Below are 11,383 nucleotides of genomic sequence, written 5' to 3'. Positions count from 1 at the left end.
GCGATATTGTAAATATCAAGAAGTAAAGGTATTGAATTGCATCAAACCCATGTTGCTATTTACATTGGATGATCTATTGTTCTCTCGTGAGTCATACCAACAGTTAAGATCACACCGATAAAATAAACAATTTAAATTGCACTATATTTAATATGATTGGTATGTGTATCATAAAAAAATTGTGTTCACTCTATGTTTTAGAAAAAAGTAGTGTTCAGTCAATAAATACAGTATTGCAATGTTCAATCAATAAAAAACACCAAATATATTTTTTTTGTAATTTTTTTTAAAAAAAACAATACATCAGAATCATTGTTATGTTGTTTTAAGGGGGATGCAAAAAAACGCACAACGGAATCATGATTCTGTTGTAATATCTGAGTTGACAAAAACATTATACAACGAAATTCCGTTGTGTTATGGAGGTGCAAAAATGAATGCACAACACAATTATGATTCCGGTGTATTCTATCCAACGGAATCATGATTTCGTGGGAAAGACAATTTGAGAATAAAAAAATGAGTCAACCCCTTGGTAGGAGCCAATAGCAAATGAAATGGGGCCAATAATAACTCTCACAAATGAAAAGCAAGAACATTAAAGGGCCTAAAGTACCATTGAGCATATCAATGTAAAGGCAATTGCTTCCTGCAGTCCCCGAATTGCTTCCTGCACTTCCCATAGAACATTACACTGTTTTTTTAAGCCTAGGAGCTTTGACCATGAAATTCTCATCTAAAAACAAATAGAACAAGTCAAAAAGAGTTGGCCATTGAAAAATGAAGGCCTGCAGGCTGCAGCATAATGATACACAAATAGAGATGGTAAGATAAATCCCTCGAAACACTCTCTTGCAGCTACATGGTTCAATAAGAAAAGATCCAAGATTGAAACCACAAGAACAAGAACCAATTTACATCGAAGTGCTTAATAACATCGGCAAGATGAAGAATTCATGGTGAAGCCCTTTTTTTTTCATCCTAATAAACGTAAGGCAATATTCTCCATGGAACAAGTTTACGATACTCGGCCCATATCTCTCTATACTTCTCGGCGCAACGAGCTTCATCCCTTCTCTCTCTCCAGATTAACAGAATAAGAAGATAAATTGGATAGAAGTATGGAATTGGTGAACTGCATAATTGAGTAAAATACAAATGTTTGACATCGTTTTCTTTTAGAAAAATAACAAATATCCATAACTTTATATCAACATAATTAAGCAATGAGTTAAAGAAATCACCTTATCCCACATGGTAAGCTGAAGGAGAGAGCAAGCATCAAATCCCCTAGGTAATTACAGTGTCTAGCAATACCCCTTCAACATAATAAGAATAAGAAAGATTAATGGCCTCAATGAGAAACAGAATCAAGGATATGGATGTTGCTCTCATAAGCTCTAAAAAGATGGCAAACGGTAAAGACAGTATTAAATATTAATTCTTGTAAGAACCTTGTCACATATTATGAGCTAGATGAAGGGTGAAAAAAATAAACCACATGCATATGACTTCCATATAAAATAAGACTATCTTCTTTTCCTTTTACTCAATAACGTCTGCATATGGAAAAATGAAATTATATTATAAGGAAATATCCGGTAGTATCTTTGATTATATCTTAGAAAATAGAATATTTTAGAGCATCTTACATTCTTTTAGGAATAGTTTTCCTATTAGCTTGGTTTCCATATTTGTATTTTATGATACTTGTTTATGTTTTGAATGACATCGTAAAACATCATAATGAATATCAATTCCAGAGTGATACTCTATTCTCTCCTTTCCCTCTAAACCTAAAAACCTTTAATTTCAACATAAATGAAATCTTACCAATAACCAGAAGCAAGTAGCTTTCCACCAATGACTTTTGGAGGCTTACCCCAGATAGGAGCCTTTGGATTCTTTTTGAACACATGCTTTTGCTTGTTTGCTCCTCGAAATACCATGTATCTGCACAGTTATATTCCACAAATTACAGTTTATAAGGTTTACAGATAAAAAACTGAGTGCTTATTAGATCAATTTCAGTCTTAAAATTTTCTTTGAAGTCAACTTTATGTCACTTCAGGAGTGTATGCATTACAGAATTCACTTTTTCATATTACAGGTAAGTTACCCAATCAGGAACACAAAGCAATTAGCTACAATGGCAGCTGGTGTTAACTCCACACTGTTCATCAAGAGCCACCATCCCTAACAGCAATTGCATATTGTCAATACATGGAAGATTTTAATGTGGAAGAGATGAATAAAAATTAAAAATGGAGCTAACAAAATCAGTAGCAAATTTCATTTCCCACACAGGTGAAATATATGTTTAAAGCATGCATCTAAAGCACATACATATCTTTGTTAGTCAATTTCAAGCCTTTGACCATTGCACATAAGCAAAATAAACAAAATGGATTCAGCATATGGGAAATTTCCCTTGCCGAAAATATGAAAAAACGCATGAGCAAGAGAGAAAGAGAGTCTCTTGGAAAGTGATTTGGAAATTCCCCATATTTAATAACTGCCTTGATAGAATTCTGAAATGTCTGAGACAGTAATCAAAGTAAAAAGAACTTAGGAAGACATAAATAACACACATTCCATATTTATTTATAACAGTAAGTTAAGTAGACATGGAAAAAATTATAAGTCAGGGGATGCTATTTGAAAAAGCAGCATTATTTTAAGTGGGAAGCAAACTCAAATTCTCCCTCGGTGATTTTCTTGGCCACTTGGGCATTATTCTAAGCATTATCCACGTTGTTTGAAAAACCAATAAATTACTACTATATCAATTATTCAAGTTCTACTAAATAGATTATGTTATCATGAATCATTATTACTAGTGAATAATAAATTACTAATATATTGTTTGTCAAAATTCACCCAAATAGAACATATGTCCTAATTATCAATATGACAAATAACAATCATGGACGCTTCCCTAGTTCCTGCTAATTTTCTTTTATACGTCCACAAACATGATCGCATGCATTGGCATGCCTAGAAATGTATGTTATACCAAAAGATTTATTAAAAAAAAATGGTATACCATAAAAATTGAGAAACCTGCCAGAGTAAAAAATGAGTATTATCACTGATAGATCCAATATAGCAATAAACCAAGGAATAAATCACTTTCAAGTTCATCCAAAATTGAGATGACAAACAGAATGGAGTATTCATGCTGGCACAAGAGCCCAAACACCTTTGGGAGACAACAAATTTTATAAATAAAAAAGTTCAGTTTACAACATTATGTACGACTAAGCACAAAACAGGTATTATCTCCCATGCCTACACAAATAAATTGCACGTCTGAACCTTTTAATTTCTCATCCAAACTCGTAATCCTGACAAATACCTGTATGCTGAAAGAGAAAGGAATCCACACTAAATCTCCAAAGACCAACATGAAGCCCAGTCTCTCTGCAATTATGTCCCAGCTGCAAAAGACAAAACAAAGATAAGGTTAGAAAAGAGAATTAGATCATATGTAAATGATCAAGTGGATATCCTGACCATAATTTAGCGAAAATTTCAGGAAAGTTCAGTTAAATCTTTGTAGATTTTATTGTTCTGAACCTATATCCTACATTTTCAGAAATTGTTGCATCCCCATATTGTATTTTGGGCACAGTACTTGTACCTGTATCTTCACAACCTAGCTTTTGCTACCTAATGCCTTGAAGGTAATTTTAAAAATCATATGTTCCACCAAATAGACCTTCAATTCTGATTCCTTCTACACTGGGCCTTATCCAACAGGAACTGCAGATGATACATCTACTAATCCACCTAATGCAGCTATGACATACAAATTCATTTGTGTCGATTTATTATTACGGGAATTCTACAATTGGTAGTACTAGTACTTGATGTTTCTTCCCCTGCTGCAGAAAGATAAAGTGATGTATACATTGTGGCTACAAACTTGATCATCGACAATAAGTACCAAGGCATTTTACAGCCAGATAAATTAGCACGAGTGTCACAACACGACACCCCACCCCCTCCCCTCTCTAAAAACACTGCTAATGTCTTTAGGACTTAGAGGTGTGATGGTGATGGTTTGACTTTGACCCTCCACTAGGCCACGTATACTTCCCCATCCAAGTGTTTGCACTTCCAATGTCAGCCCCCTTTCCAATTATAAAAAGAAAAGAGCATGAAAACCTACCACTTTCATGCCTGTTTTTGGTGACCAACTTGTTGATGTTAATGTTTATTAGAAAAGTATATCATAAGTTAATTAATAGACATTTCAATTGTATACAATGTGGGATAAGGCTTTGTTGTTGTTGTCAATTGTATACAATGTGGGATAAGGCTTTGTTGTTGTTGTCAATTGCATACAAAAGAATCTCAAATTAAAGTGAAAATTTATAAGCCAAAATGTGGATGATACAAACTTCCAATGCAAAGGTAGATTTTATTAAAAACTCATCATATGAAAGTTTCTCGTTGGTGTAAGAATTTTAATTTACAACATTGTGAATGAGTGTCACCATCTTAAACTTAGAACATGACATGTAACCCATGATGAAATTTATAGAACCCAAGTCTTCTAGTGAAACAGATATAACTCACTTACGTGGATGTCATGTACTCTTCATGTACAAAATAGTCCAGGATGTATAGCTGAAACAAACATGTAGAAATTCACAAATCAGGCACACAAAATAATACATTTTAATCTACAACAGATATGCAAGTTTTCGAGATTACTGCACAGAATAGCTGGTAGAGAATCATTGACTGGCTCAAAGTACCATCTTGAATGCTCTTCATAAGAATAGATAAATTGATAAGTAGCCATCCCATCATTCCAGCTCTAACAAAGAAAAATCTGCAATTCGATAATTCCATTCAATATATAGCAACATGCCAGATTGATTTCAGTCATCATTCACACCTCATTATATATGCTGATAGTGCTTATACAGTCTCATTTGCAAAATTCGTTAAGATGCATGCGAACTACATGTACAAGTTGTCAAAAAAATATATTGCCTAAGAAAATAAAGACAAGAATACTATCCCTAAATTTAGTCAAATGATGCAATACAGCACAAACCATTGAAAGATAGAAAATTTTGAGGACATGACACTAGGGTGCAGGAGGGCAGAAATAACTTTTGGAATTTTTATTCACGTGTTAAGACAATTCTTACAGTTAAACTTACAACACAATGCAAACATTTCTTACCCATGCATGTTCTACATGAACGCCAATTTGCGTTGAGTTTTTTTTAAAACAACAATTTTGTTTTTGGCCCTTGACACTTATTTTTAGTCCTTGATAAATTAGCGAATTTTGTGTTTGCTCCTTGATAAATTTTTTTCATTTGTTATTAGTCAGGACTAAAAAAAAATCGCTAATTTATCAATGGCTACAACAAAATATCAAGGACCAAAAACAGAAGTGTTGTTTCATTAGGGACCAAACACAAAGCATAAAGTTTATCAAGGAGCAAACAAAAAAATCGGGTATTTATTAGAGATCAAAAACATATTTAAGCCTAATATAGTTTTTATCATGGCTCACAATTAATAAACAGTAATCTATGTCATATAAGAACAAGCAAGAAAATGACGGAAAATCACATACTTGAGGTCAATACCCATGAACTGTGGATTTAGTTGTATACCAAACCACCTATTTAAATAAAAAAGAAAACAAAAATAAACAAGATTAATCATAGAAAAGCAATTCCTTCAGGGAGTAAAGTTGACTGCGTAACCAGTAATTGCAGAAGCCGGTACTTACCATAGAAAGATAGAATATGGAGAATGCAAACACACAGTTATTTACATATTTAGCATGCGTTAAACATGCAATATACTTTCTAACTATTAATATAACCTCATGAAGACAATAAAACTTTGCAGTGGAGCCAAGTGCCAGGGAAATGCAAAAGAAGAGGGTATGAGTCATGGAATAGCCCATTGCATATGCATATTCTTTCTGCTATCTCCCAGTTGGTTAAGGAGTTGACAGGTAATATATGATGCTAACAACATCCAAATTATGGCCCCTTCAATTTTTTTTTAATTAAAATAGCCATCAGTTAAAGTAATCTTAATTTACAACATACCAATCGTGTATCAGGTTTCCACTGAGATGAGGCTTTAGTGATGAACCTTTACTTTGTGACTTGCAACCGGAAAAATGCAATATCAGGGTTACCTGCCATTTATATGTGCAAGAGATGAACAAAACTGATGACCAAAAGAGAAGATAAATATCATGCTGTGCAGAATAATAAGAATAACACACATTATAATTCAAATTAAGCATCTTACGTCAAAATTGTAAGAGAATAACACAAACCGCAGTTAGATGGAATTGAAGTAACACAAACTGCAGGAAGATGGTATTGAAGTCCAAAAGTTAGTCATATTTTTTTTCTTCAATTAAGTTTAACAATGGATAGAGGGCGAGCCCTGGTGCAGCGGTAAAGTTGTGCCTTGGTGACTTGTTGGTCATGGGTTCGAATCCGGAAACAGCCTCTTTGCATATGCAAGGGTAAGGCTGCGTACAATATCCCTCCCCCATACCTTCGCATAGCGAAGAGCCTCTGGGCAATGGGGTACGAAGTTTAAGTTTAACAATGGATCAAACGGAATAGTTCAATTAAATGGGGTAAAGGAATGTCAAAGAAAACTTTAGACAAACCATTTAAAAATACCTCATCCTAACCAGTTTTACTGAAAATTAGGTTTCAGATAGAGCCCAATGGTGAATTGTTCCATATAGTCAAGCGCAAGTAATAGGATAAGACTACATTGCTGTTGATTAAATTTAACAATGGGATATTTGTTCATATTTTCAGTTCAAGTATATCTGTACGATGGAATTGAAAAATAATCTACCTATACCATATTGGTATTTGTAAGTATAACTGAGTTCTTCAGTATTGAAGAAAACCTTTGATATGAAGAACAAACAAACTAGCATTCAACATCTGCTAGTTTTGCAAGTAAAAACACAACATTCAAAATCTGCAGTGTCGTGAAGAAAATGCTAATCTCATGAAGAGACATTAATCCAGAGAATACATGTCACCCTGAAGTATATAAACAGACAAACATGACCAGTAAATAAATTATCAGACACCACATAACTTTCACACTCCAAATATTAACTCTAAGCTTACATACAAGAAAACTGAAGGCAAAAGTCGTGGACAGCAGCTCAAGTCCTCTGTCTGATATGGCCTACAAGAATTGCCACAAAACCTCATTAAACACTATAAGTTCTGCATAACCTCAATCTTCATGAAAGAAGCAGCTCAGTCTAGGCTTTGTTTGAATAAACTTCTCCATAAACACTTATAAGAGAAAAAAGTAAGAAGAAAAAATAGATCAAGCTTCTTTCATAAGTTAAAATCAACTTACCACATCCACTTTTCGGGAAGTTAAATAGGGGAGAACTTCTATAACAGTTAAAGATTTTAACTCATGGAACAAACTCAATTTGTTTTACCTTCTTATTTTCTTCTCTTATAAGTGCTTATAGGAAAGTTCATTAAACATGGCACTAATCCCAACTTACATTTCACGAGTTCACACAAATGCATCTAATAAAATTAGACTAAACAGACAAATTCAGGGAACACATACAGTGGGAGACACAAAACCCATCTTGGCACCGATCCCGAGAAGTGCAACCAACAGAAGAAGCGAGAGCAGACCTGAGAAAACACAAACAGTGCTAAATTCCCCCAACACATTTTTTTTATTCATGTATAAGAAACGAATCACATTGTCGTTAAATTGCATAATAATACCTCTATTCCTAGACCCAATTAACTAATTCACGAAGATTAAGAAAAGTAGTATATTATAACTAACCATTGCAGCGATAGTGTAGACGAGTCCCATCGAGTAGTGCAACGCCAGGAACAAGTTTTCCAGGGAGAATGGATCCAGCAACGGCCAAGTAAGTGAAGAACCCCACAAGCAAAGGAACCTGACCCAGATTTGAAAAGGGGAAAAGATTGAAAATTTATCGTTATTTTGATATAATCAGTGAATTCATGAAAAGGGGTCGAGTAGTGAGGGCTAACGGAGTTCCAAGATGGAGTGAGAGCTTGAAGGAGAAAACCTAGATCCACGTGTGACTCCATCATCACTTCGAGTGAGTTCAAAGTTGAGACTTTTCAGTAAAAGATTGAGGTTTTAGATGGGCAAATTCCAACGTGGACCTGAACTACCCGTGAACCACCGTTTTCTTAATTATTTTTCCTAAATATTATTTGGGTTCTTAATTTTTAGTATTTTAAAATTCTTTTTTATCATTTTTTTTAAGAATTTTATTTTGGTTCGACTGAAATAGTAAATATGTTAAAAGAAAAATGTCACATATCCGATAACACTAGTTAGGATGATAAGATGTCATTTTAAATATTTCTAGTTTTATCCTTTATGTTTTAAATGATTTAATTTTACTACTTTAATTTTTTTTAAAGATTTTATTTTAGTCATCAAATTTATAAAATGATATATTTTGATCCTAACAGTTAGATACTTACGTATGACATCAGGATCTAATACATATAATTGAGGATATTTTATCAAAATTGTCACAATGGATTTTGTTTTAGACATTTGTAGAATAATTTTAAGGAAATACTTAGCTAAGCAAATGTTGTGGAGGGCTGTCAAAGCCACTTGGGAAGATACTGTCTTATCTAGGATAAAAAAAGATGTTGAAGATTGAATATGCTACAACATAACAATGGCTGTTTAGGTTTGTTTATGTATGAGATGTTGTAATGCATTTATTATTTTCATTTTTTAGCATTTTTAATTGACTTATGTGTAAATAAGTCAATTGGTAATATTAAAAAGATATTTAACTGTAAATGTATTATAACATTCAACACATCTAACAGAAAATAATTTTTGTAGAATCTTTTCAATTTTATTCACTATATTATATATAATTGTTAGAATCAAATTGTACTATTTTGCAAACTTGATAGAATAGAATGAAATCATTTAAAAAAATTTAAAAGGATCAAAATAAAATTATTTAAAACATAAAAAATTAAAATGAAATCATTTAAAATAATTTTGTTTTAAATATTGTCACATCTTCATTCTAATAAGTATTAAAGGATACCTCACACTTTTTGTTAATATATTTATCATTTTAACAAAAATAAAATTTTTAAGAACATAAATGATAAAAATGAGATTTTTAAAACTTAAAGTATAAAAAATAACTACTAAAACATGAAGGACCAAAATAACATTCAGCCTAATTTTTTATTATTGTTAAAAGTTTGTTTTACCTTCACCAGATCTGCCTCTGATTGAACTGGCACTGCTTCTGCCGAAACATTGATGGTGGAAACGAATTGCGGTGACGATAACGATGCCTTGTTCTTTGAATTGTGAGAGTAGGGAGAAGTGAAGAAGAAGATAGGACAAACTTGTCATTTTGCTTCTTCTTTTTTTTCCTTTCTGACTTTTAAAAATGTTTAAAACTGTAAAACATATAATGTTTATTTAAAATAATTTGAATTTAAAATTTAAAGGATAAGAAGAACTATTTTCAAGAAGGAAAATAATTAAGGAAGCATTTAGTAGAGAGAAGTTTTTTTAATTTCATATGTGTTTCAACAAATATACTCATTCATGTTTACCTAACAAGTATTTCCTTTGTTGAAACACTTATAAAATTTTAAAAAATATATTTTAAAATGGTTTAGTTGTTTGATATGTGATAATTTTACTAATGATAAAAATAAATCAAAAAATTAAAATAGGTTTTTGAAATTTTTAAAAACTAATTTAGTTGATAAAAATAACTTTAATAATATTTTTTAGATATTTAATTATGTCTAATATTGACCAAAACATTAAATATTAATTAAATAAACAAAAAAAATTAAATGAAAAACTAATTAAAGATGTAAACATGTAAACTCTTATTTATTTTTATATTATAAATTAAAATACAAAATTTAAAAAGTCTTGCTCCTCCCTTAAGACATTAGATTTTGAATACACAATTTGTATAGGTGGAGTTCCAACTCCTAACATAGTAAGGAAAAAGTCAGAAATGCACATTATATGTTTTATATTCCAAGAGTTGATTCATCAAAGATGATTATGTTGTAAAATGAGTTTTTTTTTTTCTTTCCCGAAACAAGGTATTCTTATAGGTATTTTTATAAATGAAAGTTATGAGGTTAACTTTCAAATAATAAAGATCACTAAAATAGATTTTATTTTCTCATCAACAAAGTTTTTCATGTAAGGTCATGAAAACGAATTCATATCACCAACTCAATATTCTTAAAAAACCTAACTATTTACCAACTCTGCATGACCTTGTTGGTTTTATTTTATTTTTTATCCCAATTTTTTTTTAAAATGTGACTAAAATTGGTTTTAAATGAAACTAAACTAAACCTATTTAAAATATAAGAGATATACTCGAGCATTTTAAAAATAAACGACATAACTGAATTATTTTTAAAAATTACATACCTAATTGAATTAAAAAATAAACTAGAGGAAAAAAATTAAACCTATTTATTAATACTATATTTTTGATAATTTACTTGTACTTTTGTTAATAAGAGAATAAAAAAGTCAATCTATTTATATACTATAAAGCAGAAAGCTATAAAAAGTAGCAGGTTTGCCCGAGTGGTTAAGGGGGAAGACTTAAGATCTTCTGCACATAAGTGCGCGTGGGTTCGAACCCCACAGCCTGCAGGCTTTTTTTTTTACCTTTTTTTACCTTTTTTACCTTTTAAAACCTTTTAAAAGTTGTGAAGCTGTTCAATAAAAGATTTAATAATATTTTGAAAAGCGAATTTATTTATGTCCAAGTTGTGATTTGAAATAGTCGAGTTGTGTTTAACAAAAAAAAATATTTAAAATGTTCATAACTTAAATTCTAAAATTGCATCACTCAATAATGTTATCATCTTAATCAAATATTGGATGTTAAGTTAATAAATCAACTAAAATTGTATAATGTTAAAATATAGAGATAAAAATTGACAAAAGAAATTAGGATAAAAATTATCCAATTTTTATATTATAGACAAGAAACATTAAATTCATTTTATTAATGATATTTTGAACCAATTTAATTGTGTTTTTATTTTTTAAAGTAATTTGTAAATAGTTTTAAACAACTTGTTTCAAAACATAATAAGAAAAATAACATTTTGGTAAGTATTATTTTGAAAATAAATTCCTTATTTTATATCTAAGGAATGCTAGCAACAATTTGATACTCTCTTTCTAACATTTTCTCCATTGTTGATTAAAATTTATTAAAAGAAAAAGAGATATAAAAGTGTTTTTTAACATAACGTTTATTGACATGAATAAGAATAAGAAATGAGTAAAACAAGTA

At 31.0% G+C, this 11,383-nt stretch overlaps 1 protein-coding gene and 1 non-coding gene across 2 annotated transcripts; one reads left to right on the top strand and one right to left on the bottom strand.

Moving 5' to 3' along the window:
* Positions 1-558: 558 nt before the first annotated feature.
* Positions 559-8,222, bottom strand: LOC114380725 (delta(14)-sterol reductase). Its single transcript, XM_028339739.1, has 13 exons — positions 8,067-8,222; positions 7,852-7,969; positions 7,621-7,691; positions 7,159-7,215; positions 6,093-6,184; positions 5,606-5,653; positions 4,723-4,843; positions 4,589-4,635; positions 3,359-3,440; positions 2,120-2,196; positions 1,834-1,953; positions 1,245-1,319; positions 559-1,135 (listed from the first exon to the last, which is right to left on the bottom strand). The coding sequence occupies exons 1-13, from the start codon at positions 8,127-8,129 to the stop codon at positions 982-984; spliced, it is 1,125 nt and encodes a 374-aa protein (XP_028195540.1). The 5' UTR covers positions 8,130-8,222; the 3' UTR covers positions 559-981.
* A 2,426-nt stretch (positions 8,223-10,648) lies between these two features.
* On the top strand, positions 10,649-10,731 carry TRNAL-UAA. The gene has a single exon. It is a non-coding gene; the product is annotated as a tRNA-Leu (tRNA).
* Positions 10,732-11,383: the final 652 nt, after the last annotated feature.

The sequence above is a fragment of the Glycine soja genome, chromosome 13 (assembly GCF_004193775.1).
Source record: "Glycine soja cultivar W05 chromosome 13, ASM419377v2, whole genome shotgun sequence".
NCBI lineage: Eukaryota > Viridiplantae > Streptophyta > Magnoliopsida > Fabales > Fabaceae > Glycine > Glycine soja.
This window is presented reverse-complemented; position numbering and strand designations above follow the sequence as displayed.

Bases quoted from the DNA above. Each gene is read 5' to 3' on its own strand.
- LOC114380725 (XM_028339739.1), bottom strand. From the start codon at position 8,129: ATGATGGAGTCACACGTGGATCTAGGTTTTCTCCTTCAAGCTCTCACT. The intron at 2,197-3,358 runs GTATTTGTCAGG...AATTGCTGTTAG, and splicing joins CTTTCTCTTTCAGCATACAG to GGATGGTGGCTCTTGATGAA. The intron at 1,954-2,119 runs GTAACTTACCTG...ATAACTGTGCAG, and splicing joins TGCTTTGTGTTCCTGATTGG to ATACATGGTATTTCGAGGAG.